This window comes from Callorhinchus milii, unplaced genomic scaffold (genome assembly GCF_018977255.1).
Source record: "Callorhinchus milii isolate IMCB2004 unplaced genomic scaffold, IMCB_Cmil_1.0 Scaffold2, whole genome shotgun sequence".
Taxonomy (NCBI): Eukaryota; Metazoa; Chordata; class Chondrichthyes; order Chimaeriformes; family Callorhinchidae; genus Callorhinchus; species Callorhinchus milii.
Genome location: NW_024704743.1, coordinates 26,242,735 through 26,256,630, shown reverse-complemented (window position 1 = coordinate 26,256,630; position 13,896 = coordinate 26,242,735). Strand labels below are relative to the sequence as shown.

Genomic DNA, 13,896 nt, shown 5'->3' with positions numbered 1-13,896 from the left:
AAACCTTGGGCAAGTTTCCTTGCTCCACACGCCTAATAATAATCCCTTCAAAACAAAACAATAATAAAATGGTCATTTTTAATCCACGACTGTTTATGGCACATTGCTGTGCGCAATTGGCTGCCGTGTTTCGCCCACAAATATACAGTCAATTCATTTTACAGCATATTCTGTGAAGCGCCTTGGGACGTCTAGAAGACGTGAAAAGCGCTACATCAAATGCAAGGATTATTATTATTATAATTTCACTTCTTTCACGACATGACGCCATTGTGCGTCTTGCGCATAGTGCTCATGCTCAACACCAGATGTGATGTTAGTGGAAACCTGACAAGTAGAATTTTCCAAGCGTATTAACAAAGCTAAAGTTACCTCAGGTAATAAATCATCCTACACAATGAGAGCAATGACGGTTAGAAAATGTGGGTAATGCTGATGATGTTTATATTAAGACGTTGCTGGAACTTATTAGCTACTGATTTACTTTTATAGTTCTTTTCAGTTATACAGAACAGAGGTGTGGTGTCATATCAAAGCATCATGAAAATTGGCTTGATAGCAAATTAGTATTTTGTACGTTTTGACTCAGAGATACCTGAATGAGCTTTGCTCTTTATTGTGCTTTTTATGATCCCTGTGTTTCAAAAGTAAGTGGATATCCTGGAATTGAACCGCCCCGGCCTATTACTCAGATTCCACAGAATCTGTAAACAACGTAGGTGTCCATATAAGTCCCCGCTTGCCCTTCCTACCCACATCTAATCCTTGATTAGGACCGCATTCCTCCACGTTTGCCACCGTGCCTATCTCTGACCCTACCTCCCACCCAGTGCAGCCGAAACTCATATTTGTCACCTTCACTTTCAAAAATTCCAATTCCTTCCTCATCGGTCTCCCCCCGCGCCACCATTTCGTAAGATCCAATTCATTCAAAACTCCACCTATCGTATCCTCACCCGCACCAAACTCTGAACCCCATTACTCCAGTACTTGCCCGGCTCCACTGGCTCCCTATTACTCCCTATTGCAGAACAGATCGATTGCATGATCCTCACGCTCATGTATAAATCACTTCACGCACTAGCACTCTCCTGCCTCTGCTTACACCCCATTCATCAACCTGCTCAGCTAACTCTGACCTCCTGCACGTCCCTTCTGCTCCACTATTGGCAGCTGTTCTTTCAGCCACTACAACAACAAGATTACATTTGTATAGCGCCTTTCACGTCAGGAGGACGTCCAAGGCGCTGGACAGTGTACAGCATTTCAGACCCGAGCTGGGGTCGGGAGCGGGAGGGGAGGGGAAGGGGTGTGACCGATGGCATGGTCGAAGAGGCGGGACTTGAAGGAGGCTAAGGAGGCCATGGAGGGCTTTGTAGGTGAGGAGCAGAATCTTGAACTGGATCTTCTGAAGGATAGGGAGTCAATGGAGTTGGGCGAGAGTGGGGGAGATGGGGTCGCGGAGTTTGGTGCGGGAGACGACACGGGCTGCAGAGTCTGGATTATCTGCAGCCCACAAATCTATGGAACTCTCTACCTTAATCCCTCCACTTTGCCTCCTCCTTTCCCATCTTCAGTTAACACCTGAAGAGCTTCCTCTTCGACCGTGCCTACTGTCACCTCCCCCCCTCTCTCTGGCTTATCATTAAGCTCTGCCACTGTTAAATACTCGAGACACCATCCTGCATAATTGCAGCTTGTCATTATTGTGCTTCCTAATAAAGTCTATTTTTACCAACCTAAACACTGTCTATGTGCAACCTAATCACAGGGGAAGGTGCAAAGTCAGGTTATACTTTGTAACAAACAATTTACTTGGAATACAGACCTTTAAACAGAGTCATTCAGGAAGAAATAAAACAAAATTGGCCAGGACGTTTTTTTCCACCTCTGCAACATTGCCCGCCTCCGACCATACCTCACAAAAAAAACGCTTTGTCACTCAATCCACGACTGTTTGTGGGACACTGCTGTGCGCAATTGGCTGCCGTGTTTTGCCCTCAAAATATACAGTCAATTCGCTTTACAGTATATTCTGTGAAGTGCTTTGAGACGTCTCAAAGAAGTGATTAGGTGCTGTATCAATTGCAAGAATTATAGTTTATTATTATCAGCGGATTGGAAGTAGCAGCTGGAAGAACAGAAGTAGATTTGGGTGTCATTCGCATACAAGTGGAAGTTGACCCCATGTCTGTGGATGACATTGACATGTAGATGAGGAAAAGGAGGGGGCCAAGGATGGAGACTTGGGGTGCCCTGCTGGTGACCAGGCGGGGGTGAGAGGAAAAACCATTTGCCGAGATGAAGTGCTGGTGGCTTGTTAAGTAGGACTCAAACCATATGAGTGCGGTCCAACTAAGGTAGATAAGGGAGAAGAGGTGGTCGAGGAGGATGGCATGGTCAACTGTGTCGAATGCAGCGGAGTGGTCCGGGAGGACGAGGAGACAGAGGGAGACTTGGTCACAGAGAGAGAGGATGCCATTTGTTACTTTGACAAGTGCTGTCTCTGTGCTGTGGGCTTGGCGGAAACTGGAGTGGTTCAAATAGGCAGCGCCTTGGGACGTCCTCCCGACGTGAAAGGCGCTCAATAAATGGAATCTTGTTGTTGTTGTTGTTGTGGAGGGCAAGGTGTGAACGAAGTTGGTTTACAACAACGCGTTTCAGGGCTTTGGGCAGGAAGGGCGGGTTTGAAATGGGATGGTAGTGTGCGAGGTTGAAGAGATTGAGAGTAGGTTTTTTAAGGAAGGGAATGATGACAGCTGTTTTGAATGGGAGTAGGAGTGAGCCTGAGTTGAGGGACTGAGTTATCATGTCTGCCAGCAGTGGGCAGCGGAGGGGAAGTTGAGCGACCAGCAGCTGGATCGGTGGGTGGGGGGGGGGGGGGGGGTTAGAGGCAGCTGGGTTTCATCTGGATGATGGAGGATGAGAGGGAGTAAGGTGAGATGGGGGCAAAGGAGTGTAGGTTGGTGCCCTTGATAGGAGCCATGGGAGGAGGAGTGGGTGATGGAGAAGGAATGGGGAGGGTGGTGGTGAGGGAGATGGGGCAGGAAGAGAAGGCGGCCAGGCAGATGTTATCTTGGCATTTGATGTTAGGATTGAGGGTGCTTCATGGGGCGTGCAGCTGAGGTCTATTCAAGGATGCACAATCCACCTCACTGAGCCAGTCCGGAACCTTGGCCCTACTCTGGAACTCCATCCCACGGTCTCTTCGCTTCGTTTCCTCCCTTGCCTCCTTCAAGGTTGGTCTCAAGACCTTTCTTTTCGACCGTGCCTTTGATCTCCCTCCCACCTCTCTGCCTTCCCTCACCCCTACACCACCCCTCCCCCTGCTCGGGTCCCAACACCTGGCTGTTCAGCGCTTTGGGACGTCCTCCCGACGTGAAAGTCGCTCTATAAATGTAATAATAATAATAATAATAATAATCCTTGCATTTGATATAGCGCTTTTCACGTCGGGAGGACGTCCCAATGTAACTTTGTTGTTGTTGTTGTCTTGTTTGACCCTCAACTATCCTTTCTACCCCATATCCGCGCCATGGCCCGCTTTCCCTTCTCCCACCTCCGCAACATCGCCCGGCTCCACAACTGTCTCACACCGTAGGCCACCGAGACTTTTATAGACACTTTCATAACATCCAGGCTTAAATATGCAAACTCCCTGCTTGTCAGCCTCCCCAACTCCTCCCTTCACAGGCTGCAGATCATCCAGAACTCTGCAGCCTGTGTCCTCTCCCACACCAGGCTCCGTGACTTACCCCCATCCTCGCCCGACTCCACTGGCTTCCCATCACACAGAGGATACAGTTCAAGATCCTGGACTTCATCTTCAAAGCCCTCCGTGGCCTTACTCCTATTGCTGCAACCTCCTAACCGCCTGCCAACCTGCCTGCTCCCTACGTTCAGTGGGCTCCGGCCTGCTTCAAGTCCCTCGCCTCGCCTGCCCCACCATTGGCGGGCTGGCCTTCAGCCACACTGTCCCCACCCTCTGGAACCCCACCCCGCAGTCCCTCCAGCTCGCCTCCTTCAAGATCTGTCTCAAGACCCTCCTCTTCAACCGTGCCTTCGATCACCCTCCTTCCCCCCCACTCTCCACCCTCCTCGATCCTGACCCCCAGCTCAGGTCCAAAACACTGATTGTCCAGCGCCTTGGGACATCCTCCCGACGTGGAAGGTGCTATACAAGTGTAACTGTTGTTGTTGCTTGATGGGGCGAGAGCGGGAGGTGGTGGGTGGTGGAGAATAGGATTTCGGAGCTGTTTTTGGCCTCTAGATTGACCCGTGAGTAGGATGCAGTTTTGGCTTGTGAGAGAGAACAGCGGTGGGTTTAAAGATGCTTGAGCCACAGCTGCCGGTGAACCGTGAGGACGGTTTTGTGCCATCTGCGCTCGAGCAACCGGGTTTGGGATTTGAGGGAGCGGAGATGACTATTACCCGGGGGAGAGGGTAGGTTTTGAGACGGTCTTGAATTTCAGATGGAAATTGGATGAAGAAGGACGTACGACTCACTCATCCTTTCAGAACATGCACCTACCATCCCACCATCATTAAGCTATTTTTTAAATTAGTCCAGCATCCTAGCTTTAACCACCTTTCCTGGCAGCCAGTTCCAGTTGTTGATCACTCTCTCAGTAAAGAAAAACAACCTGCTTTCTGCCCTTACAACTCTAAAACTACATCCTCGTCTCCTATTGTCTTGGTAAATCTTAAAGTATTGATTTGTTTAGATCGCATTTCAAATTTTGTACACCTCTATCAGGTCCTCTCAGAATCACCTTCTCTCAAGATGAAAGAGTGCTAGCTTGTTTAACTGTTGCTCGTAGCTCATTCAGATACACAGTCGATCCACTTTACAGTACGTTCTTTGAAGAGCTTTGAGACGTCTCAACAACTTGATACGGCACTAAATCAAGTGCAAGGATTATTATTATCTTACACTGGATCAGGTAATTAATACTGTATATACAAGGAACCAGGAAGGTCCCAGTACAGATCTCTGTGCCACCCTGCTTAATACCTACCCCCATTTTCACCCAGCTTTCCTAACAAAAGGCCTCTGCTTCCTTCCCTTCAACCAATTCTGAATCCATGTCTTGTCCTTGATACCTTGTGACCACAGTTTGTGAAGGAGTCTTTTAGAAAGTACTTTGTGAAACACCTTTTGGAAGTCAAGATAGTATATGGCAAATTGCAGATATTAAGAAAGCACAATGAAAGTGTCTAGCCTTGATCAGGCTTTGCTGTGATGGAAGTCACAGTTGCAAAAGTCTGCTCACCTTTATTATCTAGGCTCGCACATCAAGAATGGTTCCAAGATCAATATGCTGGAATTTGTAAAACCATACTTAAGCATGAGAGAGCACTTTTAGGAAAGAAGAGAGGAAAAACAAAACACATTACTAAAGCAAAATAGTCATAAAATAGTAAATTGGTCACTTCAATCCACGACTGTTTGTGGGACACTGCACAATTGGCTGCTGCGGTTCACCCACAAAATATACAGTCAATTCAGTTTACAGTATATTCTGTGAACCGCTTTAAGACGTCTTGAAGACGTGATAAGGCGCTATATCAAATGCAAGGATTATTATTATTAAAATGCTTTTGTGCTGTCTGCCATGATAAAATTGCATATAATTAGGTTTTTCGGCACATTGCAATTTTTTCTAACAATTTGTTCTTTTTGTTTGATTGTAGGCAAGGCCACCCAAGAGCAGCTTTTGTAAGCTCGTTGGCAAAGAAATGTTCAGCACTTGATGCGGACGATGAAGCTGTGCTGAACCTCATTTCAAAGTGTAACTGGGACCTGAATAAACCGTGTGTCATCACAGGTTCTGCCAAAAATATTCCTGATGCTGATATGCACACTTTGCAAGGTAAAAATTAGGAAATGTTACAGAAAAGGATGGAAATGTTTAGCAGTCGTGAAAGAGAAAACTATGTTAATTATCTCCGCAGCCTGATTTGATTAAGTGTGCCACATTCAAAATGTTAACCTATCTTTCTTTTAAAAATATTGCCTGACATGATCACAATGTTTAAGAACGTAAGAACATAAGAAATGCCAGACGAAGAAAGACCAAGATCCGTCTAGTTCGCCTTCCATCTTGGAGTCCTGTAGCTCAGTGGTTAGACCACTCGCCTTGCAAGCGAGACACCTGGGTTGAATTCCAGGCAGAGGGCGAAACCTTGGGCAAGTTTCCTTACTCCACACGCCGAATAATAATCCCTCCAAAAAACAAAACAGTAATAAAAATTGGTCATTTTCAATCCATGACTGTTTGTGGGACACTGCTGTGCGCAATTGGCTGCTGCGTTTTGCCCACAAATATACGGTCAATTCACTTTACAGTCTATTCTGTGAAGCGCTTTGAGATGTCGAGAAGACATGAAAAGCGCTATATCAAATGCAAGGATTATTATTTATTATTATTATTATCTTCCTGGGGGTCACGTGCGCATATGTCCCGAACTGCCTATATACTATATTACTATATCCCATGATGTTATTGCCTAAAAGAAAACTATCTAATCTGTGTTTGAAAGAAACAACACTTCCTGCTTCAACTGTTCCCCGATGGAGCCTGTTCCACATAGTTATTTTTCTGTTGTACTAACTGTTAGTAATACATTGTTTGTAGAGTATGAAACTGTCTTTATGTAGCACTTGCACATGAGGGCTGTTTATTGTTGCTGAGCCAATTGTGTGAATGACCTTGGACAGACCAAACAACTTGTTTAATTTGGCAGCGTAAAGCCATTATTTAGTTCTGGTTTACCATCACTGGCTGTTGTTTCGATTGTGCAGACAATTCGAGTTCACAGCCCAATGCAAAGCGATGAACATGAAGCATGAATATAATTGACTGCAATGCAGTCACAATGACAAAGAAATATAAGGAGGAAAAGCACATTAGATCAAAGGTTTAATGTAGATAAAAATCAGTGCAAAATCAAGTCTACATTATTACAAAGTTTGTCAGCATTTCTAAACCTAGCTGACAGGATCTCTGTTGTTTTCACTAGAATGTCCAATATGTCTCAACAATGTGATAAGGCACTATATGAAATACAGGAATTATTATTATATGGAAATAGGCCTAAAAGCTTACAAAAAAAATTAGGAACCATAAGAATGACAATGCCATCCATAGAGGAAAAAACCATTGCAAGATTATTAGGATAGCGAAAGTTTTGCTTTTCATTGCTTAAGACATGGGCTGTTGATAAGCATGGAGTTTATTTTTCACTTACCTTTCTAGTTATTGGATCAGAAAGGCCAGGGTTACATGTGATCCAAGACCCTCTAGTCTTGGATCACATGTAACCGTGGTCTTTCTGATCCAATAATTAGGAGTTAACCTCAACAATACAAGGGAATGTTTTTTGTTAATCTTTCCTCCCCATTACTGCTCAGTAGTTCCCAAAAACTCAACTAGAATGAGATAGTCATTTGTGTGGGAAATCAAACTTATGTCATTTAGTTTGGTACTATACAATGTTGTTCCAATGTATGAATTGTTGTTATACCTGTGGGAGAAAGAGTGCTAATTTTTTTAATACTTTCAATATAAATCATATCTACAGACAACATTAGGTTAAAACAAAGTGTTTGATTGTTACATATCTTAGTTTTCCAACAATTATTCTGCTTTATTCTGGAGTCCTGTAGCTCAGTGGTTAGAGCACTTGCCTCACAAGCGAGAGACCTGGGTTCGATTCCCAGCAGGGTGAAATGTTGGACAAGTTTCCTTACTCCACACGCCTGTTTACCTAACAGTAAGTAGGAACCCGGTTGTTAGTCGACTGGTGCATTACTTTTCCGGGGATAATAATTCCTTAAAAAAAAATTAGTTACTTCATAATTATTTGGGGAGGACAATGCCACTTGAGTCACATTACAGGCTTCTCAATATCAATAGCAGGGGTGCAGGGAGAGAGCATGGGATTGATTTGGATAGCTCTTTTCAAAGAGCCGTCACAGACACGATGGGCTGAACGTCCTCCTTCTGTGCTGTATAATTCTGTGATTCTATGATTCAATCCACGACTGTTTGTGGGGCAATTGGCTGCCGTGTTTCGCCCACAAAATATACAGTCAATTCACTTTACAGTATATCCTGTGAAGCCCTTTGAAATGTCTCGAAGACGTGATAAGGCGCTATATCAAATGCAAGGATTATTATTTGATTACCAAGAAGGTTTGAATTGTTTATTTACTGAGTGATTTAACGGTAGGATTAAATGTCTGGAATCCTATTGCAGTAAATGTTTTTATTTAAATTATTTGTGAAAGTGCTGAATAGTAATAGTACTGAAAATGCAGCAGCTCCATTAATAGAACTTTTGCACTGTCGTTTAGTTGGATTTCATATGAACTGAAGCAACAGGTTAAAAAAAATAGATTCCAGATTGACAGCAATTCAATTTAACAGATGAGAGGACAGATAATTCAGAGGTTGAACAGTAAGCTCCTCTGTACGTCATACTAGTGATATTGAGAAGCCTGCAATGAGACTCAAATGGCATTGTTCCGTTGCAAAATGTCTCCATGTCACTCTTACTAACACAAATCGCATTGTTTCGTTGTTATGCTTTTGAAATGTATTCATTGCACTGTACGCGTCCATTGTGTTTTTTTCCCTGATGAAAGCTATCCATAAACCATGTTGATTTGGAACTCAGATGTGTTCCAGAACTGGTCTATCATGGCTTTGATCCTGTTAAATGTTTTCCCTTGATTTAAGATCCTTCCATTTTCTACCAATTTCCTGTTCGCTCTGTTGAATGCATCTTGTATTGCAGGTAGGCAATATCCTGTTCGCAGCTCATTGTCAAAGACACTTGAATTAGTGTACAGTTAGCCGAGATGGGCTCTTTTCTCAGATTTGACAGATTTGGCTTAATTGATCACACTCACCTCTCAGTCAGAAAGTTGCAGCTGAAAGCCCAACCGCAGAACTTGAGCTCTTAGTCTAGGCTAAAACTATTGCATTGCTGGGGACAATTGTCAGAGATATCATCATTTGGATCAGACATTAGACATTAAACTGAAAACTGTATTTCAGGTAGATGTTATTATTATTATTATGATGTTGTAGATCCATGACACCAGCCAGTTTAGCTCCAAGTAAACCCTACTTACCTCCTGCACTCCACCAGGAGGATACTCAGTAACCTTAATAATAATAATAATAATCCTTGCATTTGATATAGCGCTTTTCACGTCGGGAGGACGTCCCAAAGCGCTTCACAGAATATACTGTAAAGTGAATTGACTGTATATTTGTGGGCGAACGCCTTAAGGGTTAATATTAGAATAATAAATATTTAATATGTTTTCCTTTATTATTAGACTCAGTGAATGGGTAAGCATTCAACCACATTACCCTCACTCTCTCTCTCCCTAATCCTTTTGCCTTGCACTCTCCCTTTCCACTTTCAGAATCTTTTCAGAAACGCACCTCTCTGACTATGCCTTCTGTCACCTATCCCCCCCCCGCATTTCACCCCCTGTTTGAGCAGATATTCTCTGTAAAGCGCTTTGAGATGACTTGAAAGATACATGCAAGATTTCTGATTCAGCATCACAATATGTTGTGTCTGTTCTATGCTAGGGCTAGCTGCACCCCCACTGGGGCTATGTACAGAAATCCCATTTCCCCACTCTTTCCCTGTTGTATTTTCTTTCAAATGTTTACCCAATTCCCTTTTAATGCAGGTTACAAATTTTCTCACATGTTCATCGTGGAGTCCTGTAACTTAATGGTGAGAGCACTCGCCTTGAAAGCGAGAGCTCTGGGTCGATTCCCAGCAGGGCGAAACGTTGGGCAAGTTTCCTTACTCCACATGCCTCTGTTTACCTAGCAGTAAGCAGGAACCTGGTTGTTAGTCAATTGTCGGATCCCTTTTCTGGGGGTAATAATCCCTCCAAATAAAATAACAAAAATAATAATAATCATTTGGCCACTCAATCCACGACTGTTCTGGGACACCGCTGTGCGCAAATGGCTGCCTCATTTCTCCCAAAAAATGCAATATCAAATGCAAGGATTATTATTATTAATTTAAGGGCTCATAATTGTCATAAAAGGTTGTGGATCATTAATTTCCAATGATTAATACATAGCAATGTAAATATTGAACTTGTTCCTTAAATGAGGTTTTCCATATCTCAGTACCTCCCTTTTCAGTCACTGAATTGCCAGGCTTAACTAATGTCTAATAATGGGTGGTTTCATTGTGGATTGATTATTACGTACAGGATCTTGGCTACAGTACTAAATTGCAGGTTGGAACTTGCTCATATTTCACACCATCAAGGAATCATTCTACAAAAATGACAATGTCTATTTTATTTAATCTCTTGTTATACTTAAAAGATAATCATGTTAAAGGATTAATCGTCAGGAATATGAGATATTTCCTGTTCAGAATGAAAGAAAAATGTGGTCCAACAATTGAAGTGTAATTAGACCCCAGATTATTACCGTATTTGGAAAGGGCAGACAAAGTAATTGTTGTTGTGCTGTTTTGTATAGTGGGTAGCATAACTCTAGATATATCCAGGAATATCTGTAACATATATGGGCATGACACAAAACTGATCCTTGTGGCTATGTGATCACAAACTTGAAAGAAATGTACAAAGAATGCTGCTGATCAAGTGGTGGATTTCCCATAATTAAATCAATCTCTGCTTCAGAAAGGGATAAACCAGTTTTGTGCATGAAAGAGGCTGTGTTTCAGGTGTCAACACTATGGGTGTGAGGTCTCAGAGGTAAGAGAAATAGGTGTCTGAAGCTTATCATTGACATTCTGGGTTGATGAACATCTGTATATAGATAACTTGTGGAATATGTTCCAATAGTGCATTTTTGTTATCCATACATTACCAAAAATAATGTTGTTATTTAACCTACTGAGAGGATCTCCTGCACAGGCTATTTATTTCTGATGCTCTGTTTGGAAGATTCAGTGTCTGGAAGCAAAGATTATTGGTACGGCTTGGGTAACAGCACTTAACACTTGTGTGCTTCTCTTTTGTACTTTATGGCAAGTTGTCAAACATTTCACTTGAAGTCAGTACTGTAAAACTCAAATATCGCGTAACTCGTACATACAGTCCCATTTACGTTCTTATCAAAACTACTTGGATTTATTTGCACTAGTTGTATTAATCGACTACTAACTCGTAACGCCGCTCTCCTATCCTCCATCTCTCCCACAATCACCTCCTGCATTGATTGCGGAAATGACATTCGAAAGGGTGGGGGCAGAAAAGCTGACGATGATGGGGCGGGCCGGGCGGGGGACATGAAGCAGACTGGTGCCCGCTGAGCGGAGGGAACGGACAGGTCAATGTGGAGTTAGGACGTCACAGAGGTAGGGAAGAGCAAGGTCGTGGAGGGTCTTGAAGGCAAAGACAAGGGTTTTGAACTCTATCCTCTTAAGGAACGGTGCCGAACGAGGATGGGGTTGATAGGTTCACAACATTCTGTTTCCGACTGAGACAATAATAAGCTAAACATAGCAGCATTTTATGAAATTTGTGTTTCTGGTAGCACAGTTTAATGCAGCCATGCAAAACTAACTTTTAAGTAACTAGCTAATGATTTTAAATCTATATTCAGTGTTATAAATTTCACAGTAGAATGTGGCAAAGGTGTGAGGTAGGTACTGCTGAGTTCACTGATCTTAGCTTGCATAACTTGATGTGACAATGGAAGGAGTAGATGAACAATCTACAGTAATGAAATTGATAGTTAATGTTGGTGATTTGTGCAGACAGTTGACAAAATAAAGGTCCGACTTCTGAATACAAAACTTTAGATTGACAACTTTTTTGTTGTCCAAAACTAAGGAAGTCACACCACCAAAATTGTAAAATATTTGAAATCCAATACAAGGGACGGTACTTGGCCTAAGGATCTAGGAAGAGGTATAATAAAGTCTATTGTACACCCACAATTTAGGGTAAATGAACACATTTGGGAAGCTTACTTCCTGGAAAGTGGGGGGGATGGTAGTGACATGGCCCATGTTATGTATCACCTACAGTGCAAAAACGTGGATCCATATGTGATGATAATGGAAATGACAGAGATGGATATATCAGCTTCATCATATATGTATTTTTAATGAAGATGTATACTGTTATCAACCATTGGGAAAACTTGGCGATACAGGGCTCAATTTGCAAAGTTTCACAAGATCCCAAGTTCCTGTATGAATGAATGTAACCATAATAATCCTTGCATTTGATGTAACGCCTTATCACGTTGTTGAGATGTCTTGAAGTGCTTCACAGAATATACTGTAAAATGGAATGACTGTATTTTGTAGGCAAAATGCAGAAGCCATTTACGCACAGCATTCTTCTACAAACAGTCATGGATTGAGTGATTACTAGAGACAAAATATCAAGATCAAGACAGGCTGTTATCAGCTTTGGCAGTAAAGGACTACATTTTCTGAGCTAGTATTGACTATAGGTAATCAGACTAAATTGGCAGGCATTATTTCCTGAAGGAGCAGGAAGAGTTTTTGCTACCGAGAATAAATTGGATCAAAATTATAAAGTAACTGAAAATTAACTATTGAAACATGAGATCTATCTAATCACCAAACACAAATGTGCACAACTGGACACATCACAGCGTGAGCTTGCAATCCTTCATAAAGACTCAAAAAAAATTAAGCACAGTCAACATACACGACTTATCAATATACAGTGATGCTTTATTGAGTTACTTGGTGATCCAATTCATGATATCTTGATAACCAGAAAGGACGAAACAAAGCATATCAACAATCTAAAGAGGATTCTAAAGAGACTTCCATTACTAGGTTGTAGTTGGAGAATTGTTATGCATCTGGACACATACCATTTCTTAGATTTAAAGTTATGTATCTTATATACAGAAGCATTTAATCTTATGGCAGACATGTACATTATCATTAAAGAGATACAAAAACACGGAATCCAGACACACATAAGAGCACGACTGGGTCTGCTAACTAGTAGTATCATTTTTTTCTCCATATTATCTAGTTACAGGCAACTGCTTATGGCTTACAGAATGAAGTCCTAAGTGGGCTAAGGAAAAAGAGATAATGTTCCAGTGGTTAAAAACTTCCCTCCATTCAAATGACACTATCAATGAATTGTTTTTAGTCCCCTGAACACACCACTCAATGGAATGGGGCAGTCTCAATGTACAATCTCATACAAACAAAAGCCGTTTGGTTATTTTAGTAATCCTTGCAATCGATATAATGCTGTATCACATCATTGAGACATCTCAAAGTGCTTCACAGGAATTGAATGCGAATCTGTCACACCACTAGAGGTGGGATGTTCCCAATATGAAGGCTTAGGCATCATTTTGGGTTCCATCAGTATCGATATGAAACATTTTTTCTCTCTCTTAGAGTGAATAATATACATTTTCTAAGGGAATACTGCCTAGGGGTCACATCCACACACTTATAATGAAGATCAGGAGCCTATCAATTTAGATGCTCTTGGCAGCTCCCTAAAATCTAGATACTGAGTCGGGGAGCAGGGTGGATGATACATGGAGGATGTAATCATGTTGACAGAATATTAAAATGATCCCCTGTATTAGAGATACAATACTGAGATAGAAGTCTTGAATAAATTATGTTCTACCTTGTGACAAAATAAACCGACTCTTATGAAGTATTCCATTCGTGACCCTTAATTAAAACAAACTGGATTGTAAATGTTTATCTTACTTGGGGGTTGGGGGGATATCGGAACCAAGCAGGCCTCTGCGGCGGTCTCAATTCTCTGACTCCTGAGCCAGACGGGTCCGCAGTATTCCAAGGCACTGCTGATTATAGCACAGTCAGCCTGGCTCATCGGCAGGACCT

The 13,896-nt window shown here is 42.3% G+C and overlaps 1 protein-coding gene and 1 non-coding gene across 3 annotated transcripts in view; both read left to right on the top strand.

Moving 5' to 3' along the window:
- Positions 1-13,896, top strand: part of cep72 (centrosomal protein 72) — an 81,086-nt gene that overhangs the window by 26,829 nt on the left and 40,361 nt on the right. For both annotated transcript variants that reach the window (XM_042331865.1, XM_042331864.1), the window contains exon 5: positions 5,695-5,873. In XM_042331865.1, coding sequence (XP_042187799.1) covers positions 5,695-5,873 — 179 coding nt within the window. The remainder of the gene's footprint in view (positions 1-5,694; positions 5,874-13,896) is intronic.
- Positions 7,660-7,731, top strand: trnav-cac. Its single transcript has one exon. It is a non-coding gene; the product is annotated as a tRNA-Val (tRNA).